General features: G+C 45.2%; 1 protein-coding gene across 2 annotated transcripts; it reads right to left on the minus strand.

Annotated features, from left to right (window-relative positions):
* Positions 1-2696: 2696 nt before the first annotated feature.
* rbm6 (RNA binding motif protein 6) lies at positions 2697-14873 on the minus strand. 2 transcript variants are annotated; one of them, XM_078794911.1, is made up of 23 exons: positions 14738-14873; positions 14208-14257; positions 12086-13583; positions 11910-11999; positions 11282-11351; positions 10453-10526; positions 7859-7933; positions 7166-7451; positions 6931-7088; positions 5797-5900; positions 5655-5724; positions 5522-5576; positions 5404-5444; positions 5197-5308; positions 4755-4852; positions 4333-4683; positions 4109-4258; positions 3865-3924; positions 3557-3784; positions 3422-3496; positions 3242-3345; positions 3111-3162; positions 2697-3027 (listed from the first exon to the last, which is right to left on the minus strand). In XM_078794911.1, exons 2-23 carry the CDS (start codon positions 14252-14254, stop codon positions 2920-2922), a joined length of 3906 nt encoding a protein of 1301 aa, XP_078651037.1. In that variant the 5' UTR covers positions 14255-14257; positions 14738-14873; the 3' UTR covers positions 2697-2919. The 2 variants fall into 2 exon arrangements, with proteins under 2 accessions (XP_078651037.1, XP_057929475.2); XM_058073492.2 differs by having other exon boundaries at positions 5522-5579.
* Between the last annotated feature and the right edge of the window lie 649 nt (positions 14874-15522).

The following is a 15522-nucleotide window of genomic DNA, read 5'->3' on the forward strand; positions in this document are numbered from 1 at the left end:
TGGAGTTTGCATGTTCTCCCCGTGCATGCGTGGGTTTTCTCCGGGTACTCCAGTTTCCTCCCACATTCCAAAAACATGCTAGGTTAATTAGCGACTCCAAATTGTCCATAGGTATGAATGTGAGTGTGAATGGTTGTTTGTCTATATGTGCCCTGTGATTGGCTGGCCACCAGTCCAGGGTGTACCCCGCCTCTCGCCTGAAGACAGCTGGGATAGGCTCCAGCACCCCCCGTGAGGATAAGCAATAGAAAATGAATGAATGAATAACTCAACCTTGGCATGTCCCACAACAAAGAGTGACAAAAACCTCTCTCATTCCGTGTGGAAGTGGTTACAGTTTTGGCTTCCTAGCATTATGAGACATAAATTAGTTACCTCGCTAGCTTATTAGCTCACTCTTGAGCCCTTTCAGCATAAAGGTTGCAATGTGGTGTAAACAAAGACAAATAGAAGAGCGTAAAGGTGACTATAGGGGTGTTATTTCATGTCTACAGGGTTCTAAGCAATTAAAATATTGAATTGTGATTAATCACAATTAATCACAGCTAGATTTAAGTGTTTATATTAAGTACGGATATAAATCCCTTTGTGGTGTGCCGTCTTTTCTAGCTTAGTCTTTTTAGTTTAGTTTTTTAAGTTTAGTCTTTCTCAACACAAAGCTTTCTAGATCTTCTAACATCTGCACCTATGCAGCTGGATTCCCACTCCCAAGACAAAACAGATAAGCCATTTATAGGTCAGAAAAGTGGAAAAAGCATCATAGGGAAAGGCAGACCCCGAAGGGGGTCGTCCTGCTCAGGAAGCCGCCCGCCTGGTGTGCCGGCTCCTGGGGATCTTGGAGCCACTTTAGCTTTGTTTATTATTTATGAGCATGAGTCATGAGATGTTGATAGCTCATCACGGCAGCACAATGATGACAGGGACCATCAATTCAAGTTCCGTCAACGCCCGCTTGACTGAACAACGTACCGTATCGGCCCACATCATTGTGTGTGTGTGCGTGTGTGTGCGTGTGTGTGTGTGTGTCCTTTCAAACACATTGAATGACCCGGAGGCCCATTTCACCCCGGCTTGGTTTCCATCCGAAAGCCTCCAAGCCAGAGCGGAATTGGATGTCAACAAGTCACGGCGAGAGGATTTCATGGCGTTGAGTCGTGTTGCTGTGATATAAATCACGTCGTCAGCCTAATTAAACGTCAGGTGACGTTGCCGCGTGTAAAGCGCCAGACCACCAACGTGCCGTTCAGTACATTCCCGCTCACATCGGCCGCACCGTGTGGACGCTGGCGTGTTCGTGCACATGCTCACACACACACACACACACACACACACATTCTTCAACACGCGTCCAACAATGCAAGCCGACTTTTCTCCATGACAGCTGTATGAGCTCCTCATTTTGGGGGGGGGGGTCGGTGGGGGAGGCCCACTTCCAGATGTGGACGCGACTCCCAGTCGCTCATTTCCTGCCTGCTCTCTGCACCGATACCCGAGATGTTTGCATGAAAGCATAACAGGAAAGAAGAACGCCGTGTTTCAAACACGCACCTCATTTCCACGTCTGATAGAGAAAACTGACATCTACAGTCTGAATTCCACGTTCGATGCCCGGAACTCATTTTTTCCACTGCCTGTTAACATATGCACACTTCAGCCACCTGCTGTGGCCCAGCAAGGTACGCTGTATTTGGGCACACGTTCCGAGCAGCCACCGTTACGCCACGGGGGTCTCGCTCCGTTCATGCCGTTGTTCCATGGATCACAGACGCTGAAAGCAATGCACAGAGGCAAAAAGAGGTGAAGGTGCACTGATGCATTTCACGAAATGTGGTGGTGTGACGTCATTTAGAACAGCGTCGTCTGGATGAGGCGGCCATGTTGTCTTATCCAGGTGTCACACCTTGGCTGCCTTCATTTCCTCCTACGATTCCTGCAAAGCTCTTTCACACACACACACACTCCCTCCTTTAATGCTGGCTCGATGGGGTCCAGATGTAGTCCACGTGAGGCCCCTCTATGAGACGGGACCTGAGAGGAGGGGCGCCCACTTTCGGGACCCGGAAGCTCGATGCTGCAAACTCTAACTTTACTTTTTACAGCTCCCACGAAGCATCAACTATTACATTAATACAATACATTCATGTGGGAAAAATTAGTACACTTAGAGAAAAAACATAAATGTATGAGGGAAAACGTGTACATTTACAACAATAAAGTCAAACATTTGAGAAAAATATATATTGTGAATAAAAATTAATGAGAAAAAAAGCAGAAATTAGAAAAAGTTGTAAATTTACAAAAATAGAAAAAGTAATTAATTTATGAAGCAGAATTAATAAATGTATGTGAAACAATTACTAGATTTATGAGAAAGAAGTTCTAAACTTAAATTTATGAGGAAAATACATTTATGCAAAAAAAATTGAGAAAAAAATGTATGAAATAAAGGTTATAGATTTACAAGAATAAACTCGTACTTTTAAAAAGTTATTACTTTTGTTTGTACTTACACTTAAGTGTTTGCAAGTGAAAAGGCAGATCCATCCCTGTGAAAACGATGTGAAGATTCCAAAGTGGTCCAGCGTGTTCAAGTCCTTCAATGGAAGGCTGCTTTCAAGCAAGCCCATCTTTGGATAGTGCTGCCCTCTTGTGGACAAATGCGAGTAATGCAAGTTGGACATAAACAAGCAACAAAAAAAAGTTTTGCTTTTAACTTTTATGTAAAAATGTGCCATAGATCCTAAATTCACAGAAAAAATGACAAAATAAAAATGACAAACAAGCAAAGTTGAAGCTTTAACATCAACTTTTGACGGTGGCCAGCGAGCTCGGACACATTTTCCACGGAAGAGAAATGAAAGAGTTTATTGAAGGAGACGAAGTATTCCCAAGGAATACTTCCTACGATATCACGTCGTGTCACTCCAGCTCCTTGAAGCGTGCAAACATGGCTTTGCGTACGGCCTGCTTGTAGGTGGCGTGGTCCCAGGCCGCGTGCTCCTTCTGCCGCCGCCGTTGCTGCTGCGGCTGCGGGAGACCAACAATGACGTGAAGAACATCTCGGTCATGTGAACGCGACACAAAAGGTGAAATGACAGCAAGGCACTCACAGGCGGAGGTTCTGATCCCAAACCCGGCCTCTCGCCGACTTTACTCGCCTCCCTGAGGACAAAACACTCGGCATGGAACTCGTTGGGAAACCCGCCATGCGGTGTTAGGGGTCAGAGGTTAGCATTTGTACCTGGATGCTCCGGCCCAGCTGTTCTGGTGCTGTGATGGTTGTTGGTGGTGATGGTGTTTCCTCTTCTTCTGTTCAGGTGACCTGACACTTTCTCTGCTCGTCAGCTGCGTGGAAAACGTCGGACTTTTAGGAACGCTACAGACGCTTATGTGTTTTGGTTTTTTTTTCCATTGGACTTACTTCCTTTTCCTGGTTCTCTAGCGCCTCCAGCTCCTTCTTTGACCTCTTGATCTTCAGGTGGATCTCCATATTTTGCTGACAGAGACAAAACGGAGCATGAGAGAACATTCCAGGGCGGTGAACGAGAGCGAGTACCTTGTGAAGGTCGGAGAGCTGCTGGTGGCGTACGAGGGCGTCCTTGTTGGGGAACTGTCTCCTGCACAGCAAGCAGGCCATCTTCTTCCAGTCGGTCAGCTTGTCCTCCTTGTCCTCGCACTGCTTGGCCTGCCCGCTCTTGGCCACCTCCTCCTTGTCCTCCTCCACTTCTTCGTCGCTGCCGGCAGCGTAGTCCGACGCCAGCATGCCCAAGGAGCCCATTGGCCGCTGAGGAGGCGGTGAAGAAGATGCGGACGTGGCTACCGTGTGTGTGCTTCATTAAAAAGTAGCTTGGTTGAAGTTCTTACCTTTGACTCTTTTTTCGCTGGTGCAAGAGGCTTCTTGAAGAGATCCTCACCAGCGGAGTTCTGTGGAACAACATTTTTTTTTAAATCATAATTGACTTAAATGGGCGTGGTTATTATTGTGCAGCTCTAATTATTCCCACGTTTACGTCTCTAATATACCCGAGCACCACAGGATGGGTCGTACCACGGTCATGGAATCATGGCCGAGTTCCTGCAAAAAAAAACGAGCCGTGCGCACACTGACCTTCCTCTCAAAAATGGCAAAGCCGGCGTCTGCGGACTTGGATTGCCTCCGATCATCTTCGGCTCCGCTTTTCATCAAAGGAGACGGAGCGCGCGTGCCTTCCTTTTGGCGGTTCTGGATCTTTGCCCAGCGCTCCATGTCTTTCATGATCTGCAGAAAGGAGACGTCAGTTCAGCTTCTCTCTTCTCCGCAAGCGTTGGCGCCTTTTATGGTGGACACGCCACCTTCACCGCAGCAAGACTTTTGGGCTTCTCTTCCTTGTTGTCTTTGTCTTTTCTCGCCGACTCCTCGTCTTCTTTCTTCTCGGAGGACGGAGTGGAACTCGGGGCGGGTTCTTGGTTGGCGACGGCGGCAGATACGGGTGACTGAGGAGGAGCCGTGGCGGGAAAAGGAGGTGCCGATGGTTTCTTCATGTCCAGAGGAGCGTCTGCGGCAGGGTTGGAGAGAATGGCCTGGTCCTCAGCGGTCATGGCCACAGGCTGGTTCTCCGCAGGGTTCCCGCCGGGCACCGGGACGTACGTCTTGGCCGCTGCGTCCCAGTAGAGGTACTCTTGGTTTTGAGCGTTGTAGAAGTACTGGAGGAAGACCAGATGACTAAGCCGGTGGAGGTGCTACATCACGCCACACATTGCGTTGCGGTACTCACTCTGGAGCCAGGATCGAAGTACAGGGTGGTCTCGGGGTCGTAATAGAAGCCTGATGTGGCGTCGTACAGGTAGCTTGACATGTCGGGGGTGTCGGCATCTGACAGGACAAGAGGTGAGGTCGCCCTGTGAGTAAAATGGCACACCAGACCAGGAACGTGGTAGGAATATGTGATAGGAAAATGCATTCCTATTGCCGACTCCTGTTCTTATGAGTCACTGAAGTGAGTGGGTTAGTCCCACTGGGCTAAATATCGTTAGATTGACAGCTGTCATATGAAATGTTAGCATGAGCGAAACAAAATGCGTGGAAATGTAACCGCCCCCTTAAATCGAGTTAACAGAGACGAGTACTCGGGAACCAAATGAATCGTTCACGGCTCGGACTTTTCCACAGGAAAGCTTGTGAGTGGCGGATGATGCAAAGCTAAAAGGTGTTCTTGCCATAAGGAAAGCTCTGTGATTGGTCGAGGCCGGCTGTGGGGTCTGCGGGCACGTGAGCTCCAGCCGCGTGGTAGGACGGGTCCAGGGTTTGGCTCGTGTCGTAGCCCAGTCCCTATGAAGCGATAGGAGAAACGTTGAGCTAAGAAGAGAGTCCACTTTGAACTGAAGGCTAATCTTGGTATGCATGCTTTGCTCCGACAAGCCTACCTGACTGGGGTCCGGAGGCAAGGGCGGATGACTGCTGCCGGCTGGTGACCGAGACAGGTCAATTAGACAATGATAAGAAATGCTGAAAAGAATTGTCGAGTGAGTGCGGCGGTCCCACCTGGCATTCCAGGAGGCGGCTGCAGAAAAGGCGGCGGGCGGTACAAGTGCTGCTGCTGCTGAGAAGCCAGAGAGAAATCATCTGAAGGGGTCCACTTATGAATCCATCTTCCATAAATAATAAAAAAACCAACCTCCATCATGGCAGCCGGGGGTGGATATCCCGGGGATGAACTGTTCGGTTTGTCAGGCTCTCGTCTGAAACTGAAACATGGAGACTAAATGAATTCGAGTCAGGTGACGTTCACACAAAGCTCTCCATCCAACACGAATTACTTTTGGTTCTTCAGGGGTCTGGCAACCTCGGCGTACACCCTGACATCGTCGATGTAGAGAGGAACAGGCTTCGTCAGGAGAAGATCAACCAAGCGAGTCACTTGCTACAAAATAAAAAAGACATTATCTATTATCCAAAGCATCCATCAGCCATTCTTCCATCCTGGCCACATTTGGCCCGCAGGACACTAGTTTGAGGCCCCCGCCTTGATATGAAAGTTTAATGTTAGTTTGATATGGATGCTGTATGGTATCACGTACCCAGAAAAAAATATTATTACGTTCATTATGTTCATGTTAAAGGTTAAATAACTGTTAATAGTTATCCTCCCTATCCGTGTGGAAGTGGTAAGTTTTTGGCTATTTTAAGTTTAAAGGAAATAACTTGAAGGCTACCGTTTAGGTCGCTAGCTCTCTAGTTTGCGAGTTAGCATGTGTCTCAAGATCCTGCAGTTGCGCAATATGTTGTAAATAAAAAGAGTATAAATGTGACTATAGTCGTGTTTTGTCATGTCTACAGGGCTCTAATAATGCTTTGTTCATTTTAATCTGAAATAAATAATTTGTCTACCCACCAACTATATGTGGTTTCTTAAGTTTTTATTATTTCCCGTTTTATTATTATTATTATATTTATTTATTACTGATTGATTGATTTTCTTTATTCTTGATATGTTTATTTTTTATCTTATTTTGTGTAGAAAAATAAGATTTAAGATATTTGAGAACAGCGGAATGTTTTATCAGAGCTTTTGTAGAAAATCGGAACCAAAGTTTGTATATTTTTCTGTTTTTAATAAATGCGTTTTTGTTTTTTTTGGAAAACCTGATGCGGCCCAGCCTCGCCCAGACCCTAGCTCCAGTGGCCCCAGGTAAATTGAGTTTGAGACCCCTGATCTAGACAATTCAGGTATCAACTTCCTGCCACCCCTATGTGAGTAATGGTCTCACCCCGCCCAACCCCATGAAAACTTTCTGGCTCCACCACTGATCAGCCTCAGCAGAGAAACTCCATTGTCCTGCTTTTCACGCTTTGCTGAGAACTGATCCGGTGAGGTCCGAGGACCATGTCCTGACAAAAAGCCGGCAGAACCACATCATCCAACTGCACAAATATCTGAACGAATGAGGCACCTCATGGGAGTCCATGTCAACAAAGCAGAAGCACTTTGCTCCGGGCGTCTTGGCCTTGATGAGACGGACGTTCCTCTCATCCAGATACGCAAAGGGATCCAAAGCTTTGAGGATGGTCTCCACTGTGGTGGTGGGCTTTATATTTTTTATGATCATGGCTGGAAGGAGAAGCATGGAAAGTGTAGTTGATCTGCTAAGATAACGAAGAAGCGGAAGACCGGACGGGAATACCTACTTTTACTGTCCTTAAAGACGGATTTTGACTGTTGGGCATTGTGTTGAGGAGCGTTATGGTTGCCCCAGGGTTCTGCTTGCTTCTCACTCTCTTGCTGCTGAAACTGCTGGTCCACCTGCTGCTGCCAGGCCTCTGGGGTCAGGTCGGAGTTGCGCTGCCACTGGGCGGGGGGTAAAGGCTCGGCGGGGCATGCTGGTGCGGACCCATTTAGGCTGGAATCTTCTAAGGGTTGCTCGGGTCTGGACAATTGTGACTGAGGGTGTGGAGGTAAGGTCTGATGGGGTTCCTAAATAACAGGAAGAATGTGAGGAGAACGTTCCTGTGTTGCCTTTATTCTACAGACTAGTCGTCCCTCGCTACGTCACAGTTGGAACACGACACCCTCACTGATTAAACTACAAATTGTACGTATTCTAGGTCTGAATTAAGCATATCCAGCATAAAAACTGCTAAATGACCTAAAATACTATACCTGAATGCCACAAAAGGCATAATAATAACATAATAATCATAGTAATACCACTTGGATGCTGTTGCTGCCATAATCTACAAGCTAAAAACTCAACTCTGAAATTCTACGTCACTTCCTGTCCTGCGCACATTATATTGGGTCATATAAAAGTGACTATAGGGGTGTTATTTCATATCTAGAGGGCTCTCGTGTTAAAAACAGCAGAGACGGTCTAGACTTACATTAACACTTCTATCATGCTCATCTGGATGGGTGTAGCTCATGGAGACAGCTCTAGTGCCAACCTTTAGGGACCCCTGCAACAAAAGCACACGCATTCATTCAGAATTATCCTTTTTTTAAAAAAAGTCCATCTTTTCTAAAATACCAGTGACACACAAAGTGCACCTTGGGGAATACTTAAGAGTGGTAACGCTGAGCCAAGAGCCAGTATCGTCCTTGAAACAGGCAATAAGTCCCCTCCCCCTTTGAGTCAACTATGTAGGAACTCCAAACTAACACTGCAAGTTGAGGTTGTCGGTATAGTAGTAGTACTTCATGAAATCAGGCATCTGGGTCTAATATACCAAAGTTGTGTCCACTGCGTGAAACCACCAAGCTCTTCATTCGTCTGCCAATCCGTCCTTAACCCAAAAGGTAGGACAGTTTTCCATCACAAACAACAAATTCATCGGACTAATGTTTTATAGAATTCGGCAAAGAAATATCATCAGAACAACCTAGAAAGCCAAAATGTGCTTCTGAAAAAACAGCCTAATCTTTCACAACAATCCAGTTCCAATGTGGAAAGTCGCAGGCTACACCATCAAGACGTTTCTTCTCGTCAGATGGATTTGGATCGTTGACCACAGTGAACCTACCAACTAAGCAGTATCGTTTGTGTTTTGTACTGCACAGAGCGCAGCAGAAGAAAACATGATAGCCAACTGTTCCTGACCAAAACTAAACAAAAGCCAAAACTAGTTGCCAGCCTTGTTTTATCTCCCACCAGAAAGCAGAAAGAAGAAAGAGGCAAAGGGTGCAAGCTGTATGGGACCATTGCCGTACACAAAAAAAACCTAAGTGACCAAGTCTATTACTTGCATGGTAATCCACCTCAGATGCCAGACAACCATCACTTTGAACCAGAAACAAGAACATTAGGAACCACCATAAGAACCATGGACTCCACAAACCAATCGTGTAAGATTTTAAGAGCGGTTACAAAAGATGACAAGCTGGAGTATCCAAAGATCCATTTTGAAAGCCACAGCTGAGGTACTTCTGACCCAGTGCGGCGGACCCTGTGACTGTCACTCAAAACAAACTGCTTCCGATTAGGACAATATTTGACTATTGGTAGTAAGAGTAGCCTTAGGCCAGAGTTGAACAAACACAGCCTCCATTGATGTAAAGCCGCCACAGGAAAGAGACGTGGCCGAAGAAAAAAAAAAAAATCACACTGTACAGGTAAAATGTGCCCTTCCCGTAACATACGAGCTTACTGGATGACAATCTTAAACCGCTCTCGGATTTGCAGTCGATTCCGTGGCAATCCCGTTTTTTTTTTGCAAGTTGCTCAACTGTTGTAATAACCCATCACCGTCGTCAACGGCCTCTTCCAGACATCTCCCCAACGTGGTGCACCAGAGTCGCAGTAGTAGAACCCACATTTAGGAAGACTCAAAGCCAGCGACACAGAATCTATCAGATGATTGGAAACCAGGTAACGTCCATGTCACCATCTGGTGTGACATGAAATACCAACAGCCATAATTGCTTTCAACCACAACAGGATGGGAGACATTTAAAAAGGAAACATTTTTCCCCTTCATCCATAATCCTGTAAGACATGAACACGTGTGGATACCTCGCTTCTCTGCATTCTAAAAGATAAAAACAGCTAAATTAAAGGCAGCCAAGAATGCAGATAATGGGGCACACCTATTCCAACTATAAAGCCTTCTGACAAAAAAAAAAATTGCACAAAAAAGCACCGATATTACAAATGTTTCGCCAAAGAACTACGTTCCTGGAGTAGTGACCCCTAACCACAACACAGTGGCTAGCGACTAGCTTGAGCACACTCTGGCTCCCAATGCCTCAGGCCACTAGCCAAAAGTAACGCTACATATTGGAGCCGTCTTTTCGTTTTGGAGACGAGGTGTAGCCTTCCTTTGAAATGTGAAAACCTTGAATAGCCACCTTTCTAGGCCCAATAGGTGTGTCCCATGACGTGCATTCATTAGCTGCCTCTTGTCACCTGTTTTTATATCTTTACAACACAGAAAAGCTAGAGACACGTTTTCATGTCTCGCAAAAAGGATTGTGGATGATGAGCAAAATTGTTTAAAAAGTGCACTTTTCCTTTAAAAGTTGACACTTTGCAGGATAGATGGGCGCCATCCAGACTCCCCTTAGTCTGACATAACCTAAATAGTAAAGTAGCGAGTTCTTCCTTCCCCTCGTGTTGTGTCGGCTTTTAAAGGCAGTGTGAAAAGGTGCTGTTAAACCATAGCACAATCGCACTGGAACATTAGATTCCTATTTTTATAAACTGTCAATAAAGAGTGATTTTACATTATATTTTTAAAATATAGCTGAATAAATGACTTTTACCAATGGAATTTAGCGTGTATGGTTGGTATAACATAGGGTTTAAAAAAAAAAAAAAAAACAGCAAAGACTGACTCTTCAATCTCTGCAGTTGAATTCAATCGGGAAAGCGACCCCCTCCCGCCCCCGTTCCATTCCTCTATCTACGAAAATTGCCCTCTCGACCCCTCGTAATCCTGATGGGCGGGGCGGCCTTGGTAGTGTGACGAGGATAGGCCACCTTGTTGGACTCCATGAAGTGGACTGCATCCTCGAGGTTTAAAAACTCCACATAGGCCGTATCGTAGCTGTAACCTGGGGACAGCATTTGAAATACAGATGGGTTTTTGTTAGTCAATTCCAGCAACCACGGTCATCTGCTACAACACAGAAGACAGCAGTCCGTTAAAACATGGAAATGAATGAACATTCCTCGAAAAACGGGAGCTCTAGTCAACGTGAAATACATACCTTCTCAGGAACAAAAGGCATTTTTAATTCATGCTCTTATGCTAGTCCATCTTCCGATGACGTCTAATCAGTGTTTTGCAGCAAGAGTTTTAAGGTGTTAAACCCTTTATTCCCACACAGTTGTGATGTATGTGGAATTCAGGTTTACATCAAATGTAAGAAAAAGTACTTTGTTTCTTTGTACATTTGAGAAAACAAGCAGCCTTTCATAAACGGGACTCGATATTCCCACAACTTTCACTCGTATCAAAAGAGCAATCTCCTGATCCATCTGTTGGCATTTGGATTCATTCTCAAGACCTACATAAGTTGTCTCTGAAGGACACACACAATCTCTCTCCTCACAGATTCTCAGGCCATTCTTTAATTGCCCAACATCCCCAGACATGGCAAATGATGGCTTTACGGATGCACCACCCCCTCCCTGCCCCTCGTGTAACTGAGCGAGACCACACGGGGCAAAGACAACAAAAGCAACCATGAGACAGAAAATAAATAAAATGAAAAAAAAGAGTGCAGAGGTTTGAAAGAGCGTAATATCGAGGGACAAGTAAGCGATCGAGTGCCCCAAACAGTTCCTCAAATAAACAAGTCATTACCTGGGACAACGCTTTTAATCTTCATCCCCTGCTGAGGCACCCCATCCCGGACTGTAAAGGCACCAAGTATCTGCAAAGAAAAACAATAGCAGCATACATTGAAATAATGTGCTTTTCCAATCACACAACAAGGCCTGTCATGATAACAGTTAGCTGACCGATAATTGTCCTATAAAGTTAGCGGCACAAACCGGAAGTGTTTCTATGCACGGGAGTGTGACCAACCACAGCGCTGTGGGCGTGTCTGGAGGTGGGCCGTGGGTGCAATACATTAAAATAGACCGTTTTTGTAGTAATCACAAAATTCAAAGAAATACAGCTGAATAGGTGCCGATTCTGGAAGACCTATAAAGTTTGTGTGCTGGTTATGGTGTGTAGCTGCTCTACAGGAGTCCACAACTCAATACAAAGGGCCAAAAAACAAAAATTAAAGCTTTGTAATGTGCTACTCCTGCCTGATATTTGTCATGGCACGTGTTGGCAGGTAATAATAATAATAATAATACATTTTATTTGTATAGCGCTTTTCAGAGTATTGGTAGGTTTCACATGGCAGAAAAGTTCTTTTGTTGATGGTGCAGTTAAGTCATTATCGTGACAGGCTTAAAAACAGAGGTCATTTGATTACCTGCTCCATCGTAGCAGTCTTTGGAATACCAAATATGGATATCGTTGTGGACAATTTGTCCTCCACGGAGGCGTTCCTATAATCCTGATCCTTCCACGCAAGTAGTCATCAGAATTAGTCGTGAAACAGGTCATTCTTCAACACATTCTGGACACTAAAAAAAGGAAAAGACTTACCTTGGAGCCAGATTCACTGAATTCTAGCGGCATGGCTGGTTTGGAGTCTTTAATCAGTTGTGTTGCTTGGAGATCCTCCTGTTTATACTCAAAGTTCCTTCCGGAGCCCGTCCTGTAATCAATGTCTCTATAGTCTTGATCCTTGGCCTGTACCATGCTGCTGCTTTGGAACTCACCCAGTTCTTCCATCTTGCCCCGATTCTGGGATTCACTGTGTGGAAGACCTTTGTCCAGTCCTTTAAAACTATCATTAGGCTTCACATTCTCCTGAGTGGGCATGTTCTTGTCCAGACGGAACGGTTCACCAAGCTTTGCCTTGTGTGGACTTTGTGAGTCCCTTTGTGGCCGCCAGTGTTTGTCCTTATTTTCTCCTACGGAAGTGCCTGGCAGGGGAGTTCTTGCGAGGAGTCGAGTGTCTTGTGCGGCGGCGTCTCTGCCCACTGGAACAAACGAGCCACCATGAGAGAAGTGGACATCTTTCCCTGGGAAGTCAAAGGGCGGTCTGTCCCTCTCGGCAAAAGGTGGTGGATCTCTACTGTTCACTTCTCTCCTAAAACCGGAAGGGTAGGCGGGCTCCGATGGACCTTCTGTGCTTTTATTTATATCTGGGTAAGGGTTTTTATCCTTTTGTCGATTCTTCCATTCCTCTGCAAGAGTCATCTCTTCCCCGCTCCGATAGTCCATAAGGGGACTACCGCTTGACTCCGGACCCGCTCTCATTCCGGGCAGGTCCTCTGTACCCGTCAGGTCTGATCTTTGCAACTCGCCGGCATCGCCAGGGATGTCAGATCTTGTCCTGTCCTTTGGAGGTACATCATTCCCGAATCTTAACGGAGAGCGCTCCCTGCCTCCAAATTCAGCCTGAGCTGCAGGGTGCTTCCTAAAATCCATATCGGAATCAAAGCCACCTCTGTGATTAAACGGTGGTGGTCCCCTCCTGTCCAAGTCCATCATCCTCCTCTCACGGGGAGGCGTGTCCATATTAAAACGTCCGTTATCTCCAATTCCCGCTGGAGGCCGTGTGTCCCTATGCACGTGCCTGTTGTCCATTCTGTCCATGGGAAAGCCTCTTCTCCCATCCATGTTGGGATAATTGGACCATGGCATATCATCGGGAAACGCGTCCCTGCCTCCCGTGCCCATAAATCGGCTATTTTGCATATCTCTGCCTCCCATATCAGCAGAGTTCCTGCCAGGTCCAAAGTAGCCTGGTGAATTCATCATACTGTCCCCGACCTCGCCATCATAGTGCCCCCGGAAGTTGAAATCTGGCCCATGATCAGGTCTGTAGTAATCTCTGTGCGGTTCTCTCCCACGCATATCACGCGGATCCATGTCACGGCAACCTAGCGGTGGCCCTTCCATCCTCCTCATGTCCATGGGTGGGAGATCTAAAGGTCTCGGACCCATGTGGCCCATGGGACCCATCATCCCATCTCGACCCCTGAAATCAGGCATGGGGCGATCTCGTCCAAACATGTCACCGTGATGATTACCCCTGTAATGAAGGGGATCATTAGCATCAATTACATTGTGAATTTTCTTCTTTATTTGAAGGTTTTTGGATTATTTCTATTGTGGAAGGTGGAGGCTATCATTTATTACTTGCGACATGAGCATGAACTAAATCGGGCCACAGTCATTCTATGACTCATTGCGTGCGTGTATGTGCATGGAATCATGCAGTGCTCTGGCCCGCTTCTTCCAACTGTACCGAAGGAGGGGAAGTGTGCCAAACTTTTATATGCCACACCTGTGAGGTGGATGGATTACAGTTGATAACCGCAAATCCGTTCCAGATTTACCGCTGTAAAAAAACAACTAGTAATCGAGACACAAATTATAGCTCATATTTTCCCCACAAACTTCAGCAAGGTAGCAACATTTATTTCCGTCCAGAGTTTCATTAAAGGGCCCAATATGATCCTAACCTTAACCAAAAACCACATGTCCTTCTTGAAGAGCTAATCACGTGTATCGTCTCGTCTCGTGACAGCCCGCGTATTTCGTTTAATCCGGGTGTTAACATCTTCTTTGGCAATCCAGTGTATGAAACCGGATAATGGTCAAGATCATTGGTTGGAAATCTTTACAACACACGAAAAAGAATGATAGTAATTACCTAAATGGAGGTCTTCCCCTTGGTCCTTGCCCTGGTCCATCCCACATTTTCTGCAGGGAGTAAAGAGAAAACAATGTTATACCGAAATGCTTCAATCAAAACTGGGCATTCGTTTCACCGGTCGGGCATAGAAATAGTCATATTATGTCCTTCTGGTGTGGAGTGTCGCTTTCCTTCCACTGAGAGCGACGTTATTTTTAAAGAAAGATGGCTGCTGACGTCAATCAACACTAAGGCCCGCTAAATGTAGCTTTAGGCTAGTCCTTCGCTACCAAAGCTATCATATTGGTACAGAAACTCAAATATAACCGACCCTGTCAATAGGAAATAGTAATACTGGGGACAATTTAACAGGGCAAACAACACACCATGATGAGGAACATTTAAAAGATGAACTTTACGGTATCGTGGTTACTAGCATAATGCTAGCACTAGCTAGGCTACCATTAAACCGCAGGCTGCGTTGCTAGCGTTCTCGGCTATCCAATTACACCCGACATTTTTGGTTGACAGATTGATTATGTACCAACCTCGAACACGAGGGAGTGTGTCGTCAATTAATCCCAATGGCGAATACTAATGGCGGCGTCTCAACCACGACTGCAACAACCTGCGGGGAGTCACGTGACTAGAGGACGCAGCTGAAGACTTCCGGTTTACTCATCTTAGCCACGAGCATGTCAAATATCTATTTAGGGCTGTCGAAGTGGGCGGGAATGGTACACATACGAAATATATATAACAAATACTTCCACTTAATATACCATCGTGTAAAGCAGGGGTGCGGCCTGGATGCCATGTCTGTGTTTTAGTGTCCACGGCACGTTCTAAATATATCATTTAGGAAGAAAACTGAAAAATAACAGCAAAACTGAAACAGAAGTTGTAATTTTATGAGCATAGCTTCATTATATTACGTGGAAAACATTTTTTTGTGCAAATTTAGGTTGTTATAATTTCATGAGAATAAAAGTCAAAATATTAAGAGAAATTAGTTAGATTCTACAGAAAAGCAAATTTTACTGCAATAAATATTATGAAGACAATCTATTTAATTGTCAATTTAGTAACATTAAGTTGAAATATGGACGAAAAATTCATTTTTTTAGTTGTAATATGAAAAATATACAAAACAACAAAGTTCTAATTTTGGGGAAAAAATAGGTTACAGATAATGTAATAATATTATAAGAATAAAGTTAAAATTACAAGAAGAAAATCAACAAGAACAATTTTACGACAACAAACTTGTAATATTATGAAAAAAAATAATTTAATTGTCATTTTATGTAAGCAAAAATATTTTACTTTGCAA

Source organism: Doryrhamphus excisus, linkage group LG11 (assembly GCF_037039965.1).
Source record: "Doryrhamphus excisus strain RoL-2023G ecotype Guam linkage group LG11, RoL_Dexc_Guam_v1.1, whole genome shotgun sequence".
Lineage (NCBI taxonomy): Eukaryota > Metazoa > Chordata > Actinopteri > Syngnathiformes > Syngnathidae > Doryrhamphus > Doryrhamphus excisus.